Source organism: Typopeltis vanoorti, chromosome 15 (genome assembly GCF_054136105.1).
Source record: "Typopeltis vanoorti isolate ZY-2024b chromosome 15, IOZ_Tvanoo_1.0, whole genome shotgun sequence".
NCBI lineage: Eukaryota > Metazoa > Arthropoda > Arachnida > Uropygi > Thelyphonidae > Typopeltis > Typopeltis vanoorti.
Genome location: NC_143563.1, coordinates 78,309,712 through 78,331,507, shown reverse-complemented (window position 1 = coordinate 78,331,507; position 21,796 = coordinate 78,309,712). Strand labels below are relative to the sequence as shown.

The 21,796-nt window shown below is 36.7% G+C and overlaps 1 protein-coding gene across 1 annotated transcript in view; it reads left to right on the top strand.

Annotated features, from left to right (window-relative positions):
- Positions 1 to 233: 233 nt before the first annotated feature.
- Positions 234 to 21,796, top strand: part of LOC150098916 (alanyl-tRNA editing protein Aarsd1) — a 113,095-nt gene continuing 91,532 nt past the window's right edge. The window contains exons 1-4 of the mRNA XM_090405029.1: positions 234 to 534; positions 8,750 to 8,878; positions 16,379 to 16,538; positions 21,318 to 21,532. Of these exons, the coding sequence (XP_090261155.1) occupies positions 496 to 534; positions 8,750 to 8,878; positions 16,379 to 16,538; positions 21,318 to 21,532 (543 nt within the window). The 5' untranslated portion in view covers positions 234 to 495. The remainder of the gene's footprint in view (positions 535 to 8,749; positions 8,879 to 16,378; positions 16,539 to 21,317; positions 21,533 to 21,796) is intronic.

The following is a 21,796-nucleotide window of genomic DNA, read 5'->3' as shown; positions in this document are numbered from 1 at the left end:
ATATACATGCGTAAAATACACATAAAACAATAAAATTCAAAAAAAAAAATCATTTATTGTACAGCTGAACGCAAATTACACTACCTCTCAACGGAAAAGAAAACCATGTGCTTGAAGATACCACGTGTTTCAAGTTAAATAGAAATTACAGGAAAGAGGTTTACTAAAATTTTCGTTAACATTTACTTAGTTTTTAATATTTACTGTACTACATCTCAAACGACCAGTGGCGAAGTACTGCATGTATTAAATCAAGAAAATGCTAGTTAAAAATCTCGCAAAATGTATTATATAGTTAATGAAATATGTTGCGAAATCTTTGTACAAGTGCTACTGTAACATCTTTAAGGACTAACTACAATACATATATTATGATATATAATTGTGTACATTTTCTCTTGGAGAGTGGCGTTATAACTTGCGTCTCAGGAGAAAGCTAGCATCTATTAAAATAGTTCCAAATTATAATTTATTAAACGTCAAATTTGAGAGAAAATGGTATTTGCTTGTCAGAAAAACAGTTATTTGAAAGAAGTAAGTATAATTTAGGTGATTGTTTCAAATATCGACTTCTATGTAAATTTTTTTTTTTTTTTTTAATTGTATAGTAATAGCTGGCGACAGCGTAGGCCTAATAAGAAATCATTTTAAAATCCTATGAGTGAGGCATTTACAAAATAATATAGAGAAATAAATGACTTTGCCGACCTCATGATTTTTAGTTAGTGGTTTTTATTCCCACCAAACAAACAAGACTTTATGGGATCACACTTAATTAAAAAAGAAAAATAAGTTTTTAGGAGGATTTGAAAGAGTTGCTATGTAGAGTAGCATAACTTACGTTAGGCATAATGGGCTTCATTGACAAGTGCTTTTTCTAATAATAATAAGAAGAAAAATCCTAAGATCCTCACCCCTTCCCCATAGAGTAGATTACAGAATTTTCTCCATGATAAAGGGGTAATCAAAAAACATCCCTAACTTGGTGTGATTAATTAGAGAATACAGCTGGATTTTATTTCAGAATCAAGTTTCTTTATTTATTTAAACAAGAAACTTGTTTCTGTGGTGTTGTGAAGATTTTTTTTTTTAGTTTTGCAGCTTAGAGATGACAGTCATTCCTAGTGGTTACTGTCATCTCTCTTTCTCCCATTGCCTGCAAAATAAGAACAGCCACACATTAGCAAGTTGGTGTCCATATTTCACTGTTAATACTCATAGGAACCATATTGAAATTGTACAACAATAATGCCAAAGGCACAAAGCATTGCCTCTAGCCACTGGCATCTATCAGTTTTTAATAATCATGTTGTATTTGCTCTTTGTTTAGTAAAACAACCGCAAATTCCACCTAGAAAATGCTAAAATTTTATAGCAGTACTTCAACTGAAGGTGAGATAATTGATCTCAGATGGAGATGAGATTTTCTTTTGCAAATGAGACCATCCAGGTAGAAAATACACACAATTACAAGCATAATATTCTGGCCTAATGGTATTAATCAACTCTTTCATTATTCCCAGTTCAGTCTTGTGTAGGTGGTACTTAAATATAATATAAGAAGAAAGTACCACCTTCATATGCTGTAAACTAATATTTTCATATTTTTTATAGTATCAAAATGCCAGCAGATGACCAAATAGATAAAACTTCTAGCCATTAAATACCACTGTGGCTTTTGTTCAAGTTCTACTGTAGCAAAAGTGTTTTGAGAAAATCTTTTATTAGTAAAATGGGTGCATTACCATCTATGATTACTGCTATGATGCTAATGCTCCCACCTTACTTACTGAAGATGATGAAGATGAAAAACTTGTTTTTTTTTTAATTTTTGAAGCTTCCTCATCTCCTCAGCTATGGTACACCCACACTTTGTAGAGCCGACCTTGGCTTTGTGCCAAGTCAATTCATGCTGAAGGGAAGAAAGAAATAAAGGATGTATGAATTGGCCACTAACACGCTAAGTCATGTGCTTTATACATAAAATTTTCCAACTGTTGTACAAGCAAAATAGTCCACTTTAAGAACTAGAATTGTCATAACAGAAAGCTAATTTTCCGACTTACAATAATAAACACTCATCCCACAAAATGCATTGATTATCCTAATATCAGAATGGATTCTCCTTCTTTTGACGTGCAGAAATGTCGAAGGGTCTCGCATTTGTGAGCATACAGTATGTGACTCATCTCTGACAATTGCTGATGTGAAACTTATACTGCTACCAGCATATTGGAGGCATAAAGCAACATGAATTTGTATTGTTGTTGTTTTTCTTTGTTTTGGAGCTTGCCACTTCTCAGTGATTGTCAGTATGGACTCTGTCACAGAGAGCCACTCCATAGACAGTCTTCTCTTCTAGCTTATGTGACATCATAAATTTAGTTTAATCCTTTATCCAAGTGTAAGCAAACAAAGTTTGCACCTGAAAATATCTTCAGGACTGAAGTAAGGTAGTGCATCACAAGGAGTGATGAGAGCTTGGTCCACCTTTGCTCAGAGTTGCCTGGTGTTGCACTACCTTACCTGAGTCCTGAAGATATTTTCAGGCGCAAACTTTGTTTGTTTGCACTTGAATAAAGGATTAAACTAAATTTATTATAGTCTAACCAAGTGAAAAATAAACTTCCAACATCTTTCTCTAAATCCAGAGTAATTTCAATAATAAGGTGGTATACCTGTTGGCAACTCCTATAGGTAAATATGACCTCTCCTATTGCTTCTGCCGTAGTATCTCCACGTTTGGGTCTGCCTCCTACTGATGAGACCTCAATAAAGATTGAAACCGGGCTCTGGGTAGTGGCCCTTTCCTTAATGCATAGCAGTATACATGTCCGCAAGGAGATGTGCTTTGCATTATGGGAGATACTGAGACAAAGAGTGATGAGAGCTTGGTCCACCTTTGCTCGGAGTTGCCTGGTGTTGCACTACCTTACCTGAGTCCTGAAGATATTTTCAGGTGCAAACTTTGTTTGCTTATGCTTGGATAAAGGATTAAACTAAATTTATTATAGTCTAACCAAGTGAAAAATAAACTTCCAACATCTTTCTCTAAATCCAGAGTAATTTCAATAATAAGGTGGTATACCTGTTGGCAACTCCTATAGGTAAATATGACCTCTCCTATTGCTTCTGCCTTAGTATCTCCACGTTTGGGTCTGCCTCCCACTGATGAGACCTCAATAAAGGTTGAAACCAGGCTCCGGGCAGTGGCCCTTTCCTTAATGCATAGCAGTATACATGTCCGCAAGGAGATGTGCTTTGCATTATGGGAGATACTGAGACAAAGAGTGATAAGAGCTTGCTCCACCTTTGCTCGGAGTTGCCTAGTGTTGCACTACCTTACCTGAGTCCTGAAGATATTTTCAGGCGCAAACTTTGTTTGTTTATGCTTGGATAAAGGATTAAACTAAATTTATTATAGTCTAACCAAGTGAAAAATAAACTTCCAACAAACTTCCAAAATATGTGACATCACTGACAACTACTGTAGAAAGGATTGTAAAAACCCTCTCTGTTCATGTGCAGTGTGCAAGAAATGGATAGTGCTTTTTATCCTGCAATGTTCCACTGTTATCGTTACAGATGACAGTACTTGGATCTTTCCTTCATTGCCAGAGCCTTGTGACTAACAGATGAAAAGGAAAATGTTTACAGTGAACTCCCTAACTGCTGATCTTAGTACCATTTCCCTCAAATACCTAGATTTCTGACAGTAATTACTGATTTATTCTAGTATAAAAAAAAAAAAATTAGGTATTTTATGGCCTCTTCCTCTCCTTCATGCAACATAAGTGACATTCATGCTTCTAGAACATATACACAACTAGAAGACCAACACCTTCTCTATTCAAAGGTACAAAATAGTAAAACAGTTCAGAGCTTGCTGCTAGATAGTACATGAGGCTGAACCTAATGCCTCATGAGGCTTCCTGACCAGCTAGCAACTCCTCTCCATCTTAGAAGAAGGTCAAGCATCTCCTCTACATCAATATTGCAAAAATTGTAAAAAAACACACTAAGTACATCAGAAGATGGGAAGTTTCCCTGTTTTTATCCCTCCAAAAATAAGCTGAGCAACTCTGATCCTCAAGCAACTATGAAAATGACCAAAGAACTTGAACTAGTAAAACTTACTCTCTCTCATAGGGAATTCCCCAAAGATGTGGCACTGTTCGACACTGTTTAACAAACTGCGATTTCATAGATATGGGTGTTTTATTTTTTTAACAGGCCACCAAAGAAAACACTTCTTTCATTCGAACGTTTTGTTATAAATTTCAAGTTTTTTTTTATTAAAATGTTATGGAAAGTTGTGTTTTGCTTTTTGAGTATTTACATTTTTTAAAATATTTTTGAAGTATTTTTTCTAAATTAAAGTATAATATACAGTTGTGTTTATTTTAACAAACTTGAAAGAGAAAGGTCACAGAAGCATTTTTTTACATATGCTTCATTAGAACGGACTGACAGAGAGAGAGATAAGCTGAAAGAGCAGGTGGAATGTCTGGGGAATGAGATGAGGTGTGAAAGATGAGATTAGGCGAATGGAAGAGACGAATGCAAGGCAAATCATAGGATGAGTGAGAGAGAGTTATGGGAATGAGAGAAGAGGAGAGAATAGGAACAATAGTAGAAGAGAGGGAATGAGAGAGTTATGGGAATGGTAGAAGAAGAGAGAATAGGAACAGTAGAAGAGATGGGATTAGAGAGAGAGAGAGAGAGTTATGGGAATAGTAGAAGAGGAGAGAATGGGATAAGTGGAAGAGAGGAAATGACTGGCAGATATAGGAATGATAGAAGAGAAAAGAATAGAAACAGCAGGAGAGAGGGAATGAGAGGAATGCAAGAGAGCACTGGGACTAGGGATAGAGTGATGTTAGGAAGACAAGTAAGTAGGGAAGAACAGAGAGAAAGTGTGAGAGATGCATGTGAGCAATCGAGGAATAGGGTGGTAAGAGGTGTAATGTATGGGGACTCAATGATCTGTGGTGTTCAAGATAGGATGCGTGAGGAGTGTTTGCCATTGAAGTTGTATGAAAGAAGACACAGAGAGGAAAAATAGTGTGTGTGTTGCCTAGGTATGATAGTGACGAGCTGAGCAGAAGAGCGGTGATATTGAATGGCATGATAGCGAGTATGTGTCGGAAGAGAGGATTGGAATATGTGGATGCTTGGAGTACATTTGAGAACCGAGAGGAATTATATGTGAGAGACCGCTTGTATTTGAATGAGGAAGGACGTAGGCATCTGGAGAGATTGCCGTTCTGACCCAGTCAGTGTGTCCCAGTGTGGATGGTAGCAGGGGTGGCCTCTTGTGGGAATGGGTACTTGGGAGAAGGGAGACAACATGAGGTAACACTGAGCCCAGTGGAGTCTAGAGGGGATAATGCTGGATATAGAAACAGTGGCATTTTTATGCTTTATACTAATGCTGGGAGTGTTCGGAATAAGGGATTGGTAATAAGTATTTAGAATTGGTGGCACTGATAGTATCAGCCTGGCCAAAGGTTATTGGGATCACCGAGACATGGTTGACAGAAGAGGATGTAATAACAGGAATAGAAGTCGCTGGGTACAGCTTTTTCGGCAGGATATGAAGGGAAAGCATGGTGGTGGAGTACTGCTTATGATAAGTGACGACCTATGTCCTCTAAGATTGGAGCTTTGGAAGGCAGTGACACTAATGATTTTAAAAGCACATGGTGTGAGGTGGAGGTGGGCAAGACAGGTTATTTAGTGATGTTGCTACAGACCAAGGAGCACAGAGGGTGGGGACCAGGAGCTGTTGAAAGACAGTTAAGTTTGGCAAGTGCAAGAAGAATGATTATTATGGGAGATTTTAACTACAGCAGTATAAATTGGAGAGAGGAAGTTGCATGTAGCAATAAGGGAATGGAATTTCTAGAATTCTTGAGGGACAAATGTCTTAGGCAACATGTAGAGGGAACAAGAGGTTCAAGAGTTTTGGATTTGGTTATAGCATCAGAAGAGTTGATAATAAGTGAGATGATATCTCTCCCACCAGAGAGTGACCATATGGTTTTGACTTGGAAAATGAATAGACATGCTGGAGTATCAAAGAGATGGAAACGTATGTGGAATTATAAAGCAGGTGATTATAATAGTCTTAGACATCAACTTTGGGAAGTTTCGTGGAGAGAGGAATTGGAAGGCCAGGATATCATTAGTGCTTGGGAAATTGTGAAGAAATATTTGTTAGCAGCAATGGTAAGCTGTATTCCATGAGTGAAGAAGAGGACACAATTTGGAGTAAAGTGGATGACAAACATTATTAAACAGGAACTGCATGCAAAAAAGAGGCTATGGAAGAGATATAAGGAGACAGGTGAAGAGAAGATGCATGAAGAATATAAGACACAGGCCAGGAGAGTGACTAGTATGGTAAAGAAGGTGAAACTGCAATATGAGAAAAGATTGGCCCTTAGATCCAAAGAAAATCCTAGGGAATTTTTTAGTTATGTGGCCAGTAGGAGGAGAAATGACTGTGGAAGAATGACATTGTGAGATAAAAATGGGAATAGAGTGACTGATGCAGAGGACATAGTGGAATTGTTCAATGAACACTTTATTGGAGTATTTCATCCTGGAGGAGTAAATTTTAATACTGGAGGGATAGGGCAGGTTCGAGGTTTAGAGGTGCAGGAGGAGAATGTGTTCCAAATACTGAGTGCTCTGGATGTCAATAAAGCTGTGGGACTGGGTGGTATTTCACCACAAGTTTTGAGAGGATGTGCTAAGGAACTGACAGTGCCTTTGGCCTGGCTTTTCAATGAAAGTCTGGCTGCGGGAAAGGTGCCCAGGGAATGGAAGGAAGGTAAGATAGTGTCATTGCATAAGAGTGGTAGCAGACTGGAAGTGTCTAATTATAGGCCAGTTTGTGTGTCATCAGTAGTTGGTAAGATCTTGGAAAAAGTAGTGAGGGACCATATACAACATTGGGCAGATGAGGGTAATGTTATCTATGAGAGTCAACATGGATTTGTGAAGGGCCGCTCTTGTTTTAGCAATATGCTAGCCTTTTATAATAAAGTTATAAGAGCATTAGATGAGGGAAAGGCATATACTGCCATTTTCCTAGATTTAGCAAAGGCATTTGACATTTTGCCACAAGAAAAGTTGATATTCAAGTTGCAGCACATAGGTCTGGATGTCAGATTGGTCAACTGGATTCAGGATTGGCTGTCCGATAGGTATCAGAGAGTTGTGTATGCTGGGGCAGTTTCAAGTAGGCAGAAGGTTACAAGTGGGGTTCCACAGGGCTCAGTATTGGGACTCATCATGGGAGGTCATTCCTAAGAAACACAAAGTCTATCAAGACTCATCGAGGGAGGTCCCTCCTAGGAAACACAAAGTCTATTATAAATATCTTTTGACTCCATGGAGGCCTGAATAATAATAGAACATCATCTGTATACTATATCAGTATTATTATTATTATTTTCTGGATCCCACAAGGAGCCACAAGACTCATCATGAGAGGTCAGTACCATTTAAACTGAGTCTTGTACCACTCCTTAAACTCATCCACCATTTACACTTTCACCAACCTCTCAGGAATGCATTCCATGTTCCTACTATTCTCCATGCGAAAAACTTCTTACCCTTTTATTTACACCTTCCTTTTCTTCCCAGTGTTAATCCAATAATAACCCTTTAACAGCTTAAATGTTTTAATCATATCCCTCTTTGTCTTTTATCCACCAAACTGCAGTACATGCCCTCAGTCATCCTCCTAATAAACATTGTACAGTCCTGATATTATTTTTGTTATGTCTCTGTACCCTCTCCAAGCTTTATACAATGGGGCCACCACCCCTTTTTACCTCTTGTGGTTAGTGTCCTCCTCAATATTGCAGCATTCTCTGATATATCTTCACAACCTTTGCAATAAATCCTCCGAACTTCAAATTTCTGTCTACAAGATCACTTGTTTCCTTGACTTCTAGCATAACTCTACCAGCTGAAAATGAAGCATCCATCTGTGAATCCCAAATTTTAAAACTTTACATTATTGTATTAAACTGACATCCTCATTCATTTGCCCACCTTTCCAGCTTATTCAAACTCTCAAAAAGTCAAAACATTAGCACCATTACTAATAACCCTCCCAATCTTCACATTATATCTGCAAAAAATATCTCTGTCGTGCACTATCATATCATTGACATAAAGATTGAAAAGTAACAGTCCAGTATTGTATAATTCTCCTGTAACCATCCTACTCCCTGTGCAACTCTGATAGATATCAAAGAGTTGCACAGGGAGTAGGATATCTATCAGAAAGCCAGTTTAACAATCCGATCCACTAACCTGACATCCCACATGTTATTATAGAAGCAACATTTAGATAATGTTATGCAGGGAGAGCATCCTGATCCAGGAATTTGCTCATCACAACATAATTAAGTTCCCTTATTACCATATGTTGTTTCCTCAGTCTAGTCTATATTATTGTAGGTGAAATCTCCAATAATAATTACCAATCATCAAACTCGTCACCCTCTTTATTCTTCAGTCTTTTGCAACATGCTTCTAAATATCCTGTCCTGCTCACCTCTACCTTGCACCATGCACTCTCTCAAAGCTTCAGATGCTTTGAGAGAGTGCATGGTGCATTATTATTCTCATTATTATTCCAAATTTAAAGATACATTAGTCTACATCCATATGTGTTTTCTTTGAACTGTTTTTTTTTTTTTTTTTTTTTTTTTTTTTTTTTCTAAAGTTCACCACAACAGTAGTTTCCTGTACTCCCTCAACACTGCATATTGTTAAAGATGGTCAGTCATATAAGTTGGAGGGTTATGATGTAGTTCTGGCAGATACACTGCTTTTTCCAGAAGGTGGAGGACAGGTAAGTTGATTTAATGGAAATATTGTAGGTAACATTGTTTGCATTAGGTCACTGATTCTCTGAGCTTGATAATAATAGGCAGGGATTTTTTTATTTATTAATTATGATATATTAACAATTCATCTTGCCATGTTTATTTTTCTAAATTAAAGAAAAAAGCAAATCACCAAAAGAAGTTGGAAAAAAACAAATATTATTTTGCCTATAATGTTCATTAATTTTGGAATAATTCTGATATTTTATTTTAAAAGTCTTATTTTAAAAAAAAATTCCTATTTTTAGAAGTTAGTCAAATAGGTATACCAGTACAGTACTTTTTTTAACTCCTGATAATAAACGATCTGTAAAAATTCCACAAAATTAAAACTGTTACTCATTTACATGTTTATTATTATTATTATTTATTTTTAAAACTAAAAGAGATAGAATGTACTTAATAGGCAACACGAAATAACAGATGTGGGGGGGGGATGTTCAGAAGATACAAAAATATTAGAAATTTTTGTTTCCTTTAATTTCATTCTTAATTTTTCCAGAATCTTCAGAAGTGTAAGATTGAGGGATAGAAAATAAAATTGAAAATATGATAAGGAAAGAAAGGCAACAGTATAAAAGAAGAATGACAATCAGGCTGCCTAAGTAAATCAAAGGGAATTCTTTCGAAATGTCACAATCAAAAAGAAGAAGAAGAAGAAGAAGAATGATTATAGAGGGTAATCCTTGTAAACAGTGATGATGGGAAAAGTTAATACTGCTGCAAAGGATATAGTGAAATTATCTATGAGAACGCTGAGACTTTTTTTTTTATTGATGAGAGTGATGTGTAGAACTTGGAGAGACTAGAACTGAGTGAACCAGAGTAGTCTATGAGATGTTGAGTAGTTTTATTGTTAATAAGGTTGTGCAGATGAATGATATACAGCCATACACACACACACACATATATTGCTGCACACAGAAGAAGGTTGGTGTAAAAATTGAGAAAGATGGATGGAAAATGGATAGCAAATTGGTAATATGAGTAGGCAATTGGCTGATATATACCACTAAGTTGGCACCGGGGACAGAGTGTTCCCAAAAATATTATTTTCTTGAGCTACCACTGTTCAACATATTTGCTGATAATACAAAGTTGGAAAGACATCATGTTGGAGGCTTAATGGATTGTATACAGTACTCAGAAAGGATTAAAACAGATTTTAATACTTAGCATATTTCATCTGTCACTGAGACATGTCAGGAATTACAAAAAAACTAATTTAACATATACACAAATGCCACAAACAATACGAAGCTGACCATGTGGGTGACTCTGAAGTCCCATCTAGGTGGTGCACCCTCTATGGTCCTAGGTGGGATTTCTGATGATTAATGGTTCCCAAATCTTCGGAAGTTTAATGCAACCATATTTATTTTGATTTGGTTGATTTCTGAGAGCTGCTGCAGATTCTAAAAATAATCTCTCTTTTTTGAATTTACTGTGATGGAGCATGGTGGTTTTTTTTCCCTATAGATCCTGTGGGTTGTATCCAAAACATGGTCAGCCAGGCCTGACTGACCATAATCGTGGTTGCAGATGTATGGCTTGTGTAAGCGGATGGTTGCTGATCTACCTTTCTGTCCGAAGTACACCAGCTTACAGGGACAGGGTACTTTATAAACTCCAGGCACTGAGAGAGGAGGGAGCTGATCTTTTGTAAGCCTCAACACACAAAGTTAGAAAGAGTTGTTAAGAAGTGTCATTGATATCGATATTACAGTTCTCCCTTCTGAAGATCATGCAGCATACTGTTGTGTGATCTTTACTCAAATCTGCCTTGATTATTATGCACAGATTTGGTCACCTGTGTTGAGGCTTAAGCGCTGTGAAGAATTCATGTTGGAGGTTTAATGGAATATTATCAGCACTGAGAAAGGATTAAAACTCATTTTAATGCTTCAAATATTTCATCTCAGTCACAGAGACATCTTCGGGAATTACAAAAAACGTTTTGTAACAGCACACACAAATACAATACAACAGTGAGTGAAACTAAAGTCCTATCTAGGTAGTGCGCCCTCTATGGCATTTGCAGGTAGCCTAGGATGTAAAGAGGGATCTCTGATAATTAATGTTTCCCAAATTTTGGGAAGTTTTATGCAACTGTATTTGTTTAAATTAGGTTGATTCCTGAGTGCAGATGCAGATTCAAAGAACAGTCTTTCTTTTTTGTTACTATGATGGAGCACGGTGGTTTTTTTTCCCCAGGAGATCCTGTGGGTTGTATCCAAACCATGATCTCCAAGGCCAGATTGACCATAATTGTGATTACAGATGTATGACTTGTGTTTTTCTAACTGGATGGTTGCTGATCTGCCTGTCTGTCCAAAGTAAGCCAGTTTACAGGAATAAGGTACGCTATATACTCCAGGCACTGAGAGAGGAGAGGGAGCTGATCTTTAGTGGAATGGATAAGGGTAGCAAGTTTATGGTTGGGCTTAAAAGCTGTATGGTGGTTGTACTTTTTTAACTATCTGGCTATGTGCCGTGGATGTAAGGTAAGGTGATGGCATTTCTGAAGTCCTTCTGAAGAGATGGTTGGGGAATGAGGAAGGACTTGATTATTTTTTTAATTCCATAATCATTGTAGCCATTGAAAAGGAAGGTGTTGTGTATGTGTTTGAGTTCGGTTGAAAGGGCAGTTTCACTGGAACAAAGATTGTGGGCTCTGTTGGTCAGAGTTTTAATAATGCCATTTTGCTGATTGGAGTGGTGGTGGTGGGAGAGTTTGTGAATGTATCTGCCTGTATGAGTAGGTTTTCTATATACAGAGAAAGAAAGGTTACCATTAGGAAGGCGTGTGACTAAGGTGTCTAGGAAGGGTAAACTATTGTTATTTTCCTTTTCTATCGTAAACTGAATTCTTGGATGTAGACTATTGAGGTGACTAAGGAAGGAGTCTAATGTGTCTAGGCCATGAGGCCAAATAGGGAACACATCATCTACATATCTTAGCCAGATAGGATTTAGAGGGGAAGAGTCTATGGCTCATTTTTTAAAATCTTTCATGTAAAAATTGGCAAGAGGGGGGGGGGGACCCCTGGCAGTTACCTCTATCTGTTTGTAGATTTTGTTCTTCCAAGAAAAATAACCAGAATTGATGACAAAGGAAAAGAGCTCTAAGATATCAGAAGAAAAAACGTTTTTTTAAGAGTGTTGAGGTATCAATTAGGGGAATATTGGTAAACAGTGAGATGATGTCAAAGCTGACCAATATGTCTGTATTATTTAAAGTAAGATTTTCAATTAAGTTTTTAAAGTGGGTAGATTTTTTTACATAAGATGTGGTAAGACCAATGCCTGCATGCACATTTTTTTTTTTTTTGTGATCCCTGATGTTGGCAACGTCACATTGCTGAAATACAGGAAAGTATTAATTAACCCCCACCCCACCCCACCCCCAACCTGCCATGACGTATATAGACATCCAGCTAAATCTGGATATGATTCTGTAACATCCGTTGAATAGCATGGATAAAAAGTAACTGATAAATAGAGCCAAAAGGCTTCACTTCAGTGATGCAAAGTTATTCAAATTAAGTGGATATTGAATCCAACATTATTTCCTAGCCAAATACAGAAACTACAAGAGTTGCATGCCGAATATAGATAGAGACTATAAAATTTCGGCGGATATAAGCGTAAGCTGACCTTACATGACAGGGCAACTCGTAGTAAAGGTGGATTATGCTCCGATCGCTGTCCTTAGTATTTTCCCATAATGTAAAACATCTCCTAGGAGATGTATTATGTTATACATTATGGGGGGGGGAGGTTACTACCCAGACCGATTTCGACCTTTTTTGAGGTCTCAATAGTGTGGGAGCCAGACCAAGAATACTTAGGATGAAATGATGTGGAACTTATAATTTACTATACGAGTTGCTAAAAATGGTGTCACATTACAAAAGGCACCAAAAATTACTGAAAAATAGAGCCAAACGGCTTCACTTCGGCAATGCAAAATTATTCAAATTAAGTGGATATTGAATCCAACATTATTTCTTAGCTGAATACAGAAACTACAAGAGTTTCATGCAGAATATAGATAGAGAAAATGCATAAGCTGACCTTACATGACAAGGCAACTCTAAATAACACAGCGTAAAGTAATTTGCAGTTGGGGAAATCCTACTTAAAAACATTTAAATTTTTAATGGGACTATATTGATCACGTACATATAATAAACAACTATTATACCAACTAGTTTCACCAACTAAGGCTGTTGGCATCTTCAGGGTACATAACTGATGTAAGGCACTAAAAAGTAAAAAACTGTTACAAATTATAATCAACTGATTCCAATTATATTAAACAATTAATATAATTGGAATTATATTAATTGTTATATTAATATAACAATTAATATTAATGTGATTCTATCCAGCTCTATTCATAGAGGGATAGAATCCCATGATCTGGAAGACCCTTATTAGGGTCTTCCAGATCACGGTCTAAAGGATCGTTCCCCAAAGGAATGATCCTTTAGGGCCTTACATCAGTTATGTACCCTGAAGATGCCAACAGCCTTAGTTGATATAACATAGTTGTTTATTATATGTACTTGATCAATATAGTCCCATTAGAAGTCATTCCAGAGCTTTTATGGTCAAGAAAATTAAACGTTTTTTAACATTTAAATTTTTAGTTTAGATGTAGTAGTTCTGAGTACTTGGTTCTTCGTGCACTATTTGAATGATGGCGTCAGCTGCAGTTCAGTCTACCAATGGCTTGTCAGAATTTTGCATAGCATACTACTGGATTTCGTAGTATGCTGTGCTTGTGGCATGTAAGGATCCTGGCAATTGGATATGTGGCAGTTGAGAGATTGGGGAGTGCATATATGTGGAAAATGTAGAAAATGGGAAGAACTTTGTGAGTTGGAGATTACTACAACAGACCTTGGCAGTGTTGCATCAGAGGCAGTAGAATACTGACCTAGAGAGACAAATAGTGTGATAGAGGATAACGAGGAGTGTGGAAAGTTTGAATCATTATGAAGTTTTCAGATGGTCTTAGTCGGGAGGATGAATGGCAAGCAAAAGTGGGTAGCTTGTAGAGAGAGAGAGAGAGAGAGAGAGATACGTGCACTGAAAGAGGAGGTGGAATGTCTCAGGAATGAGTTGAGAAGCGTGAAAGAAAAGATTAAGCTAATGGAAGCAATGAATGCAAACCGAATTATACTCGGAGTGAGAGAGAGTTATGGAATGATAGAAAGAGAGAATAGAAACAGCAGAATAGGAAATGAGAAAAATGCGAGAGAGTGCTGGAACCAGGGATAGAGAGAGATGCCAGGACAGCATGTAAATAGGAAACAAAGAAAGTGTTAGAGAGGAGAGAGAATGTGAGGGATGCAGGTGAGCAAGGAAGGAACAGAGTAGTAAGAGGTGTGATGTATGGAGATTTGATGATCCATGGTGTGTGCAAGATTGAACACCTGAGGAGTGTTTGCTTGGAGAAACGATAGAAAGTGTGGCTATGGCAAATTAGTGGGGTAAAAGGGTGGATGAGATGAGATGAGATGATTGTGATGGTGGCACGAATGACTTGAGAGGCAGTGTGAATCAGGTGGCAAGAGATCTGAGGTTCATGCTTGAGGTTGTATGGAAGAAAACTCAGAAAGGGAAGAATAGTGTGTGTGTGTGTGTGTGTGTGTGTGTGTGTGTGTGTGTGTGTGTGTGTGTGTGTGTGTTTGTGTGTGTGTGTGTGTTGCCCAGGTATAATAAAGAGCTGAGGAAAAGAGCATTAATAATGAATAGTATGATAGCCAGAATGTATCAAAAGAGAGGCTTGGAATACATGGATGCTTAGAGGGCATTTGAAGACAGAAAAGAACAATGCAAGAAACAGCTTGCATTTGAATGAGGAAGGACAATAGGCATCAGGAGAGAATGCTATTCTTTGATCAAGTAAGTGTGCCAATGGAGGGAAACTAGAATTATCAGGATGGATGGTAGAAGGGGTGGCCTCTTGTGGGAATAGGTGCTTGGGAGAAGGGGGTGGGGGGAATATATCGGTTAATGCTGAATCCAGTGGAGACTGGAGGGATAATGATAGATATAGAAACAGTGACATTTTTTATTCTTTATACATGCCAGGAGTATCTGGAATAAAGGAAATGAATTGGTGGCACCGATAGCATCAGCCTGTCCAAGGATTATTGGGATCTCTGAAACGTGGTTGACAGAATATGATATACTAGCAGGGTACATCATTTTTTGACAGGATAGGAAGGGAAAACAGTGGTGGAATACTGCTTATGTCCTCTCAGAGTGGAGGATTTGGAGTGCAGTCGCACTAATGGTTTTGGAAGCATATTGTGTGAAGCAGAGATGGGCAAAACAGGAAATTTAGTGGGGTGTTGCTACAAGCCAGGGAGCATAGAAGGTGAGGAGCAGGAGATGTTTAGGCAGTGGAGGTTGACAAATACAAGAAGAAAAAAGATTGTTATGGGAGATTTTAACTACAGCAATTACAAATTGGGAAGAGGAAACTGCATGTAGCAGTAGGAAAAGGAATTTCTAGAATTCTTGATGGACAAATGTCTTAGGCAACATGTAGTATAACGAACACGAGGTTCAAGAGTTTTGGATTTGGTCATAGCATCAGAAAAGCTGATTATAACTGAGATGGCATCTCCATCTCTAGTTGGAGAAAGTGGCCATGTGGTTTTGACTGGAAAGATAAACAGACATGCAGGAGTATCATAGAGAAATGAATGTATGTGGAATCATAAAGCAGGTGATTATAATAGTCTTACAATATCAACTTGGGGCAGTTCCATGAAGAAGGAATTGGATAGGTGAGATATCATTTGTGCTTAGGAAATTGTGAGGGAATATTTATTAGCAGCAATAGTAAGCTGTATACAGCAAGTGAAGAAGAGGACACAATTTAATGTAAAGTTGAACAAACAATATCAAACAGGAACTGCAGGTTAAAAAGAGGTTATGGAAGAGATATAAGGAGAGGGGTGGAAAGCAGATGCATGAAGAATATAAGACTCAGGCTAGGAGAGTGACTAGTATGGTAAGTAAGGCAAAACTGGAATATGAGAAGAGATTGGCCCTGATATCCAGAGAAATTACTATGGACTTTGTTTGCTGTGTGGCCAGTAATAGGAGAAATGATTGTGGAAGAATTTTTTTTTTATATATATAATTTGTTTCATTAATTTTTGTTACTAGAATGGCCTGACTCTTTATATTATGGATATTATTCTCTGTTTTCTTGAAGTTAAAAAAAGATTTTTATAGGTAGTTATTTTTTTTTTATTAAATAAAAAAATATTCTATTGGTCTCCAGTTTGCAACTATTTGCTAACTAGTAAAACATACTTGCCTTGAGTAAGGTGCATTTGTGAACCCTAATGATAATAATAATAACAATCACTGTAAAAAAAAAAAAAATATGGATAAAAGCACTAAAAAGCTTTGTTTTTATTTTTATTGTTGTTTAGCCAGATGACAGAGGAACCATTAATGGAATACCTGTTTTAAAAGTCTTCAGGAAAGGAGATGTGGCTTTTCATTTCATAGAAACATCTGTGGCAGTTGGTGATAATGCAGAAGTAAAAGTAGACTGGACTAGGCGATTCGATCATATGCAACAACACACAGGTAATATTTTAATTAAATCTGATGTTTTCTCTACCATAAGGTGCAGCTGATAATTTCAAAAATGTTTTATGGCAGGTTACTAAATATAAGCTGGGAAATATTCTAATGTGATATGTCTGATTTCCTGAAAATTACTTGTGCGATAGTTCATTTTCTATGCCTTGTCAAAGAGAAATCTGGAATAGTTGCATAGAAAACATACATGCATATCTCACAGAAATAGCCTGAGACCAACAGATTTGGAAACAGATAGAAAGTGCTTCCAGAAAGTTATGCATCATTAAAATTGCTGAATTAACTATTTCCAAAACTGTACTGATACTTGGCTATTTTGTCATAATAGCCATAACATAATCACATTCCTTCATGGTTACACAGTGATCAGCATTCATTATTAAAAATTATGGAAACAACTACCATGTTATATTAAAACTTCAGTTTAATATAAACCAAAATAATCACTCACTGTTTCAACCTTCATATCAAGGTCTCATCGTCGTCCAGTATCATCCTCTAGAAGGAGGGTTGCAGCAGATGAACAGCTCCTCCATTTCTCTTGGTCTGTCACCTCCATCATTCTTAAACTAGTCCCTATGATATCATTGATATATCGTGGGGACCCGAAGGTGTCCCGAAGAACCTCTCAGAAGATGTCCTGCAAATCTGGTCTTTCTTTGCATAATATTCTTGAGCAGTGTTCTTTCCATCCAACTCTTCTTAAAACTTCTTGATTTGATATTCTAATAGCTAATCTTTTCCATCTTTCTATAACACCACATTTCCAACCCATTAATTCTTTCCATATCTCTTTCTGAGTGTCCATGACTCACTTCCATAACTTGCAATACTCCAAACTGTTGCTTTAACTATTCCAATACATTGCAATATATATGGTATGCTAAAGTCACAGTAATTTGGTCAACCATTAAAATTACTAGAATGACCTCTGGTTAAAAAAAAATACTTACTCCATCAAAGCCAGAGTCCTGTTGTTATTATTATTATTTATCAAATCATTAAGAGATATATTAAGCTAGAGAGTAACATGCTCTCACATAGTTACTGATATAAATTAGACACAGTATAGATTGTGGCCAGCCCTGTCCTGTCAGGTGTCTTCTCCCTCCAGGAGATTGACTACCATGTGTCCCCCACCATGTCCTATTCTGCACCTCTGATGCATTCCTCATATGAAAGATAGGTCCAGTCTTCTATATTTTTCATCCATTCCAGTTTTGTCTTTTTCTCTTTCCCTCAATAGTTCCTTCGGGAAGTGTCTCCTTTGTAAGCAGTCATGTCTCAGAATATGTCCAAAATAGCTGACTTTTCTCTTTTTAATTTCTTTCATCAGGCTCCTATTTACACCTCCCATCTCTAGTACCTCTTCATTTGTCTTTTCATGATATCCTCATAATTCTTTGCAGCATCCACATTTCAAAAGCATCCAGTTTTTTCACACTCAGATTGGAGAGTGTCCATGTCTCTACTCCATATAATAATGTAGACCATATGTAGCATTTAGAGATTCTTAGTCTTGTTTTCAGATTTAATTCTCTAGATGTTAGTAGTTTTTCATACTGTCGAAAGTTGACCTTGCAATTTCAATCCTTTTTCTAATTTCATCTTCTGTCCTGCCATTCTCTGTGATCAAGTGTCCAAGGTATATGTATGTTTGCACCTGTTCTAATTTATTTCCTTTTATATTGATGCATATTTTTGGTATTTCCTTTTCTCTTGAAATTATCATGATTTTTGTCTTTTTAAAGTTGAAACTGAGATTCGCTGTACTTGAGGGCTTCATCTATAAGAGTTTTGAGGTGTTATTTGTTTTCAGCTAGAAGAACTGTGTCATCTACATATCCTCAAAGGAATCACCTACAGTGATTCCTTTGAGGTTACTAATTTTATTAAATATTTCTTCTGTGTACAGGTTAAAGAGAATCGGAGAAAAGAACAGCCTTGTCTCACACCTTTCTGAACTGGGAATTCTTCTGAGGTCTCTCTATTTATTCTCAAAGATGCAGTCTGTTCCCAGTAAAGATTAGTTATTAGCCTAATGTCTTTTCCATCCATGCCTATTTTTGAAAGGAATTTCAATTAATTGTTCATGTTGAACATTGTCGAATGCCTTTTTGTAATCTATGAAGCAGAGGTGCACATCTTTTTGTTTTTCTGGATATCTTTCTATGAGGGTTCTGACGTTGAAAATACCTTCTCTTGTACTTACGTTTTCCTTGAAGCCACTTTGTGTATCATTTATTTCTATGTTTATTTTTTTTTTATTTCTTTCAAGAATAACGTATAGGAGGACTTTTGATACTTGACTGATGACGCTGATTGTCCTGAACTCTTCACATCTTGTAGCTTCTGTTTTTTTGAGAATTAGAACGAAAATTGAGTGATTAATATCTTTGGGTAAAAATCCAGTCTTGTATATTTTATTGCATCATTTTGTTAGAAATCTCAGTCCTCCTTCATCAAGAGCCCTCAACTATTCTGCCAAGATATTATCTATTCCTGCAGCTTTATGTGGTTTTAGTTTTCTGATGGCATTTTCAACTTCACAGAGTAAAAAATGTATGGTCCTTCTAAATCAGTCTGTTCAGGAATATCATTTCTTTGTTGTTCATATAATTTCCTTATGTATTCACTCCATCTTTCCATGATTTCTTTTTTATCCATTTTAGTATGGTCTCTTGAGTCTCTAATGACACTTGCATGATTTACTGTATTTGTCCTGCTTGTCATTTCTCTGATCTTTTCATACATTTCTCTGCTTCTGTGTTTTCTATCAAGGTTTTCTATATCTATACATTTATTCTTAATCCATTCCTCTTTGGCTTTCCTGCATTCTTTTTTTATTTCTTTATTCTATTCAGGTTTGTTCTTTAACTTTTTTCTTTGTTCCATCAACATTTTTTTTTCATTCATCCAAGGTTTTTTCCTTTTTAATTGTGGGAGTGTATTTCTGGCTGCTTAGTTGATGCTATTTTTGAATGTTTGCCAGTTCATGTTAATTTCATCAATTGGCATTCTATTTTCTGTGTGAGTTGTGGTGTCAGACTTGTTAAGAGATTTTGTGAAAGCAGTCTTTAACTTCTTGGTTGTTAAGTTAGTCTGAATTATAAGTTTCTCTTATGAATGGTTAGCTTGGTATCTTAAGTTTTATTTTGATTTTTGCAATCACTGGGTTATGGTCCGATCTTATGTCTGCTCCAGGATATGTTTTTGTTTGTGTTATTGCATTTTGGAATCTTTTGCTTATTATTATATAGTCAATTTGGTTTCTATAGATGTCCCCAGGGCTTTTAAACAGTGTGTTGGCAATTATTAGGTCATTGGTTTTACAGAATTGGATTAATCTTTCACCTCTTTCATTTCTGATTCCAAGCCCTTGGTTTCCCATGTAAAATTAGATTTTTTCTGATCCCACTTTTGAATTTAGGTCGCCAATCATTATAATAATATCATCTGACTTAGCACTAGAGATTGCAGTTTGGATGTCTTCATAAAAATGTTGGCTGTTATGATTCTGTCATTTATGGGCTAATATCCCTGTAGAGATTTTGCACTTCTATTACTTAGAACAAGCACTACTCCATTAAGGTGTAAGTCATTGCCAGAGTAGATTATAGTGTGATTTTTTCTTATTATTATGCCTGTATCTGTCCACCTCACTTCACTGATACCTGCAATATCAGCCTTCATCACTTCTTATTCCTGAAGTAGGTTATCAAATTTGCCTGCCTCATAGTGTTCTGACATTTCATGTTACTATTTTTAAGAGATTGCTCCTGGTTTTCAGACAAGGGACATCTGAGACTATCCTTCCTTGGAGGGTTTGGGATATTATCTTGATACACCTTAGTAGTTCTTGTCTTACAATTCCTGGTTTCAAGCTCCTCTTCCCTGTAGCTATAAGAGCTGATGGTTGCAGGGGTCTCAACCACATCTCTAACTTCATATTGTGACATGGTGTGTTTCATGGTTGACAATGGATAAATACGTGGTGAGGCGCCAATCTCTTCCATGATGGCTGGCCACAAGTCCCTTAGATGTCAGGAGTGTGACCACGATGTGCCGCACATCTTGCTGTCATGCCCTTAATGCCATTGATCAGTCAATGTTGATTCTTCTGCCATCTTAGCCATTCCAGACTTCGTGCACATAAAGGTTGACGTTCCCTATTTACAGCATTCTTTATTGCTGATACCCTCGCTTAGTTTAGTCCGCCAGCTGAGGCAGTTTACCGGGGTGTGGCCGCTGGTGTGCACTGCCAACTTCTTGGAGCCATAAGTGAAAGTTGAGCGTATGTGAGGACCAGAGCTCAACATCCTGACCCTGAGATCAGTGGCTGACATCGATACTAAGGTGCTACCTCTCCGTACACTTTCAGTAAGAGCTGAAATTACCTTCTTAAAGGCCTAAAATAAGATTTGCTGGAAAACTTGAAGAACTTAAGTAGGCTGAATGTGTCCAATCCAAATTCTTGGGATTTTTATGCTACCATTATTGTTAAATTTAGAATTGTTGATCAAATTTGCATTCATATCAGGTTTTGGTATGATGTAAGGCAATTTTCTAATCAATCATGGCACTAAAGAACTGTAACTCTGAAGCAAGTGATGTAACTTTGGGGTAAGTGGCAATTCAAAAATGTTTGTAAGTGCAGAGCACAGTAAGTTAGGGTATGCCTGTATGTAGTTTTATATTTATATTTATTTATTTATTTAGATAAGGTTTTTTATTAGTGGATTAATGAAATCTTTCATTTCATAGGTCAACATCTTATCACAGCAATTGCTGAAGATGAATTTAATTTTTCTACTACTTCCTGGAATCTTGGTGATGAAGTGAGTTACATAGAACTAGATATTCCTTCGATGAAGCCTGAAAAAATGAAAGCACTAGAGGAAACAGTGAATCAGAAAATTCAGGAGAGTATACCAGTCAAAATAAGCATGTTTGAAAAAAGTGATCCAGCATTAAAACAGGCATGTATGTGATATCAACAATATAGGTGTGATGTTGATATGGTGTATATGTGTATTCTTACATATTCCTCATATCAGCATTATATGAATTCTTTCTATACTTTGTTGATATAATTATCTTTTTGGCAATAGCTATCAGAAATGATTAATTGAAATTAGATTCATGAATATAATAAATTTTTATTTTACATGAAAAGTTGCAAAACCTGTAGTAAATATGCAACAAGAGAGAGAATATGAAAGAGTTGTTAGAAGAAGCAAAAA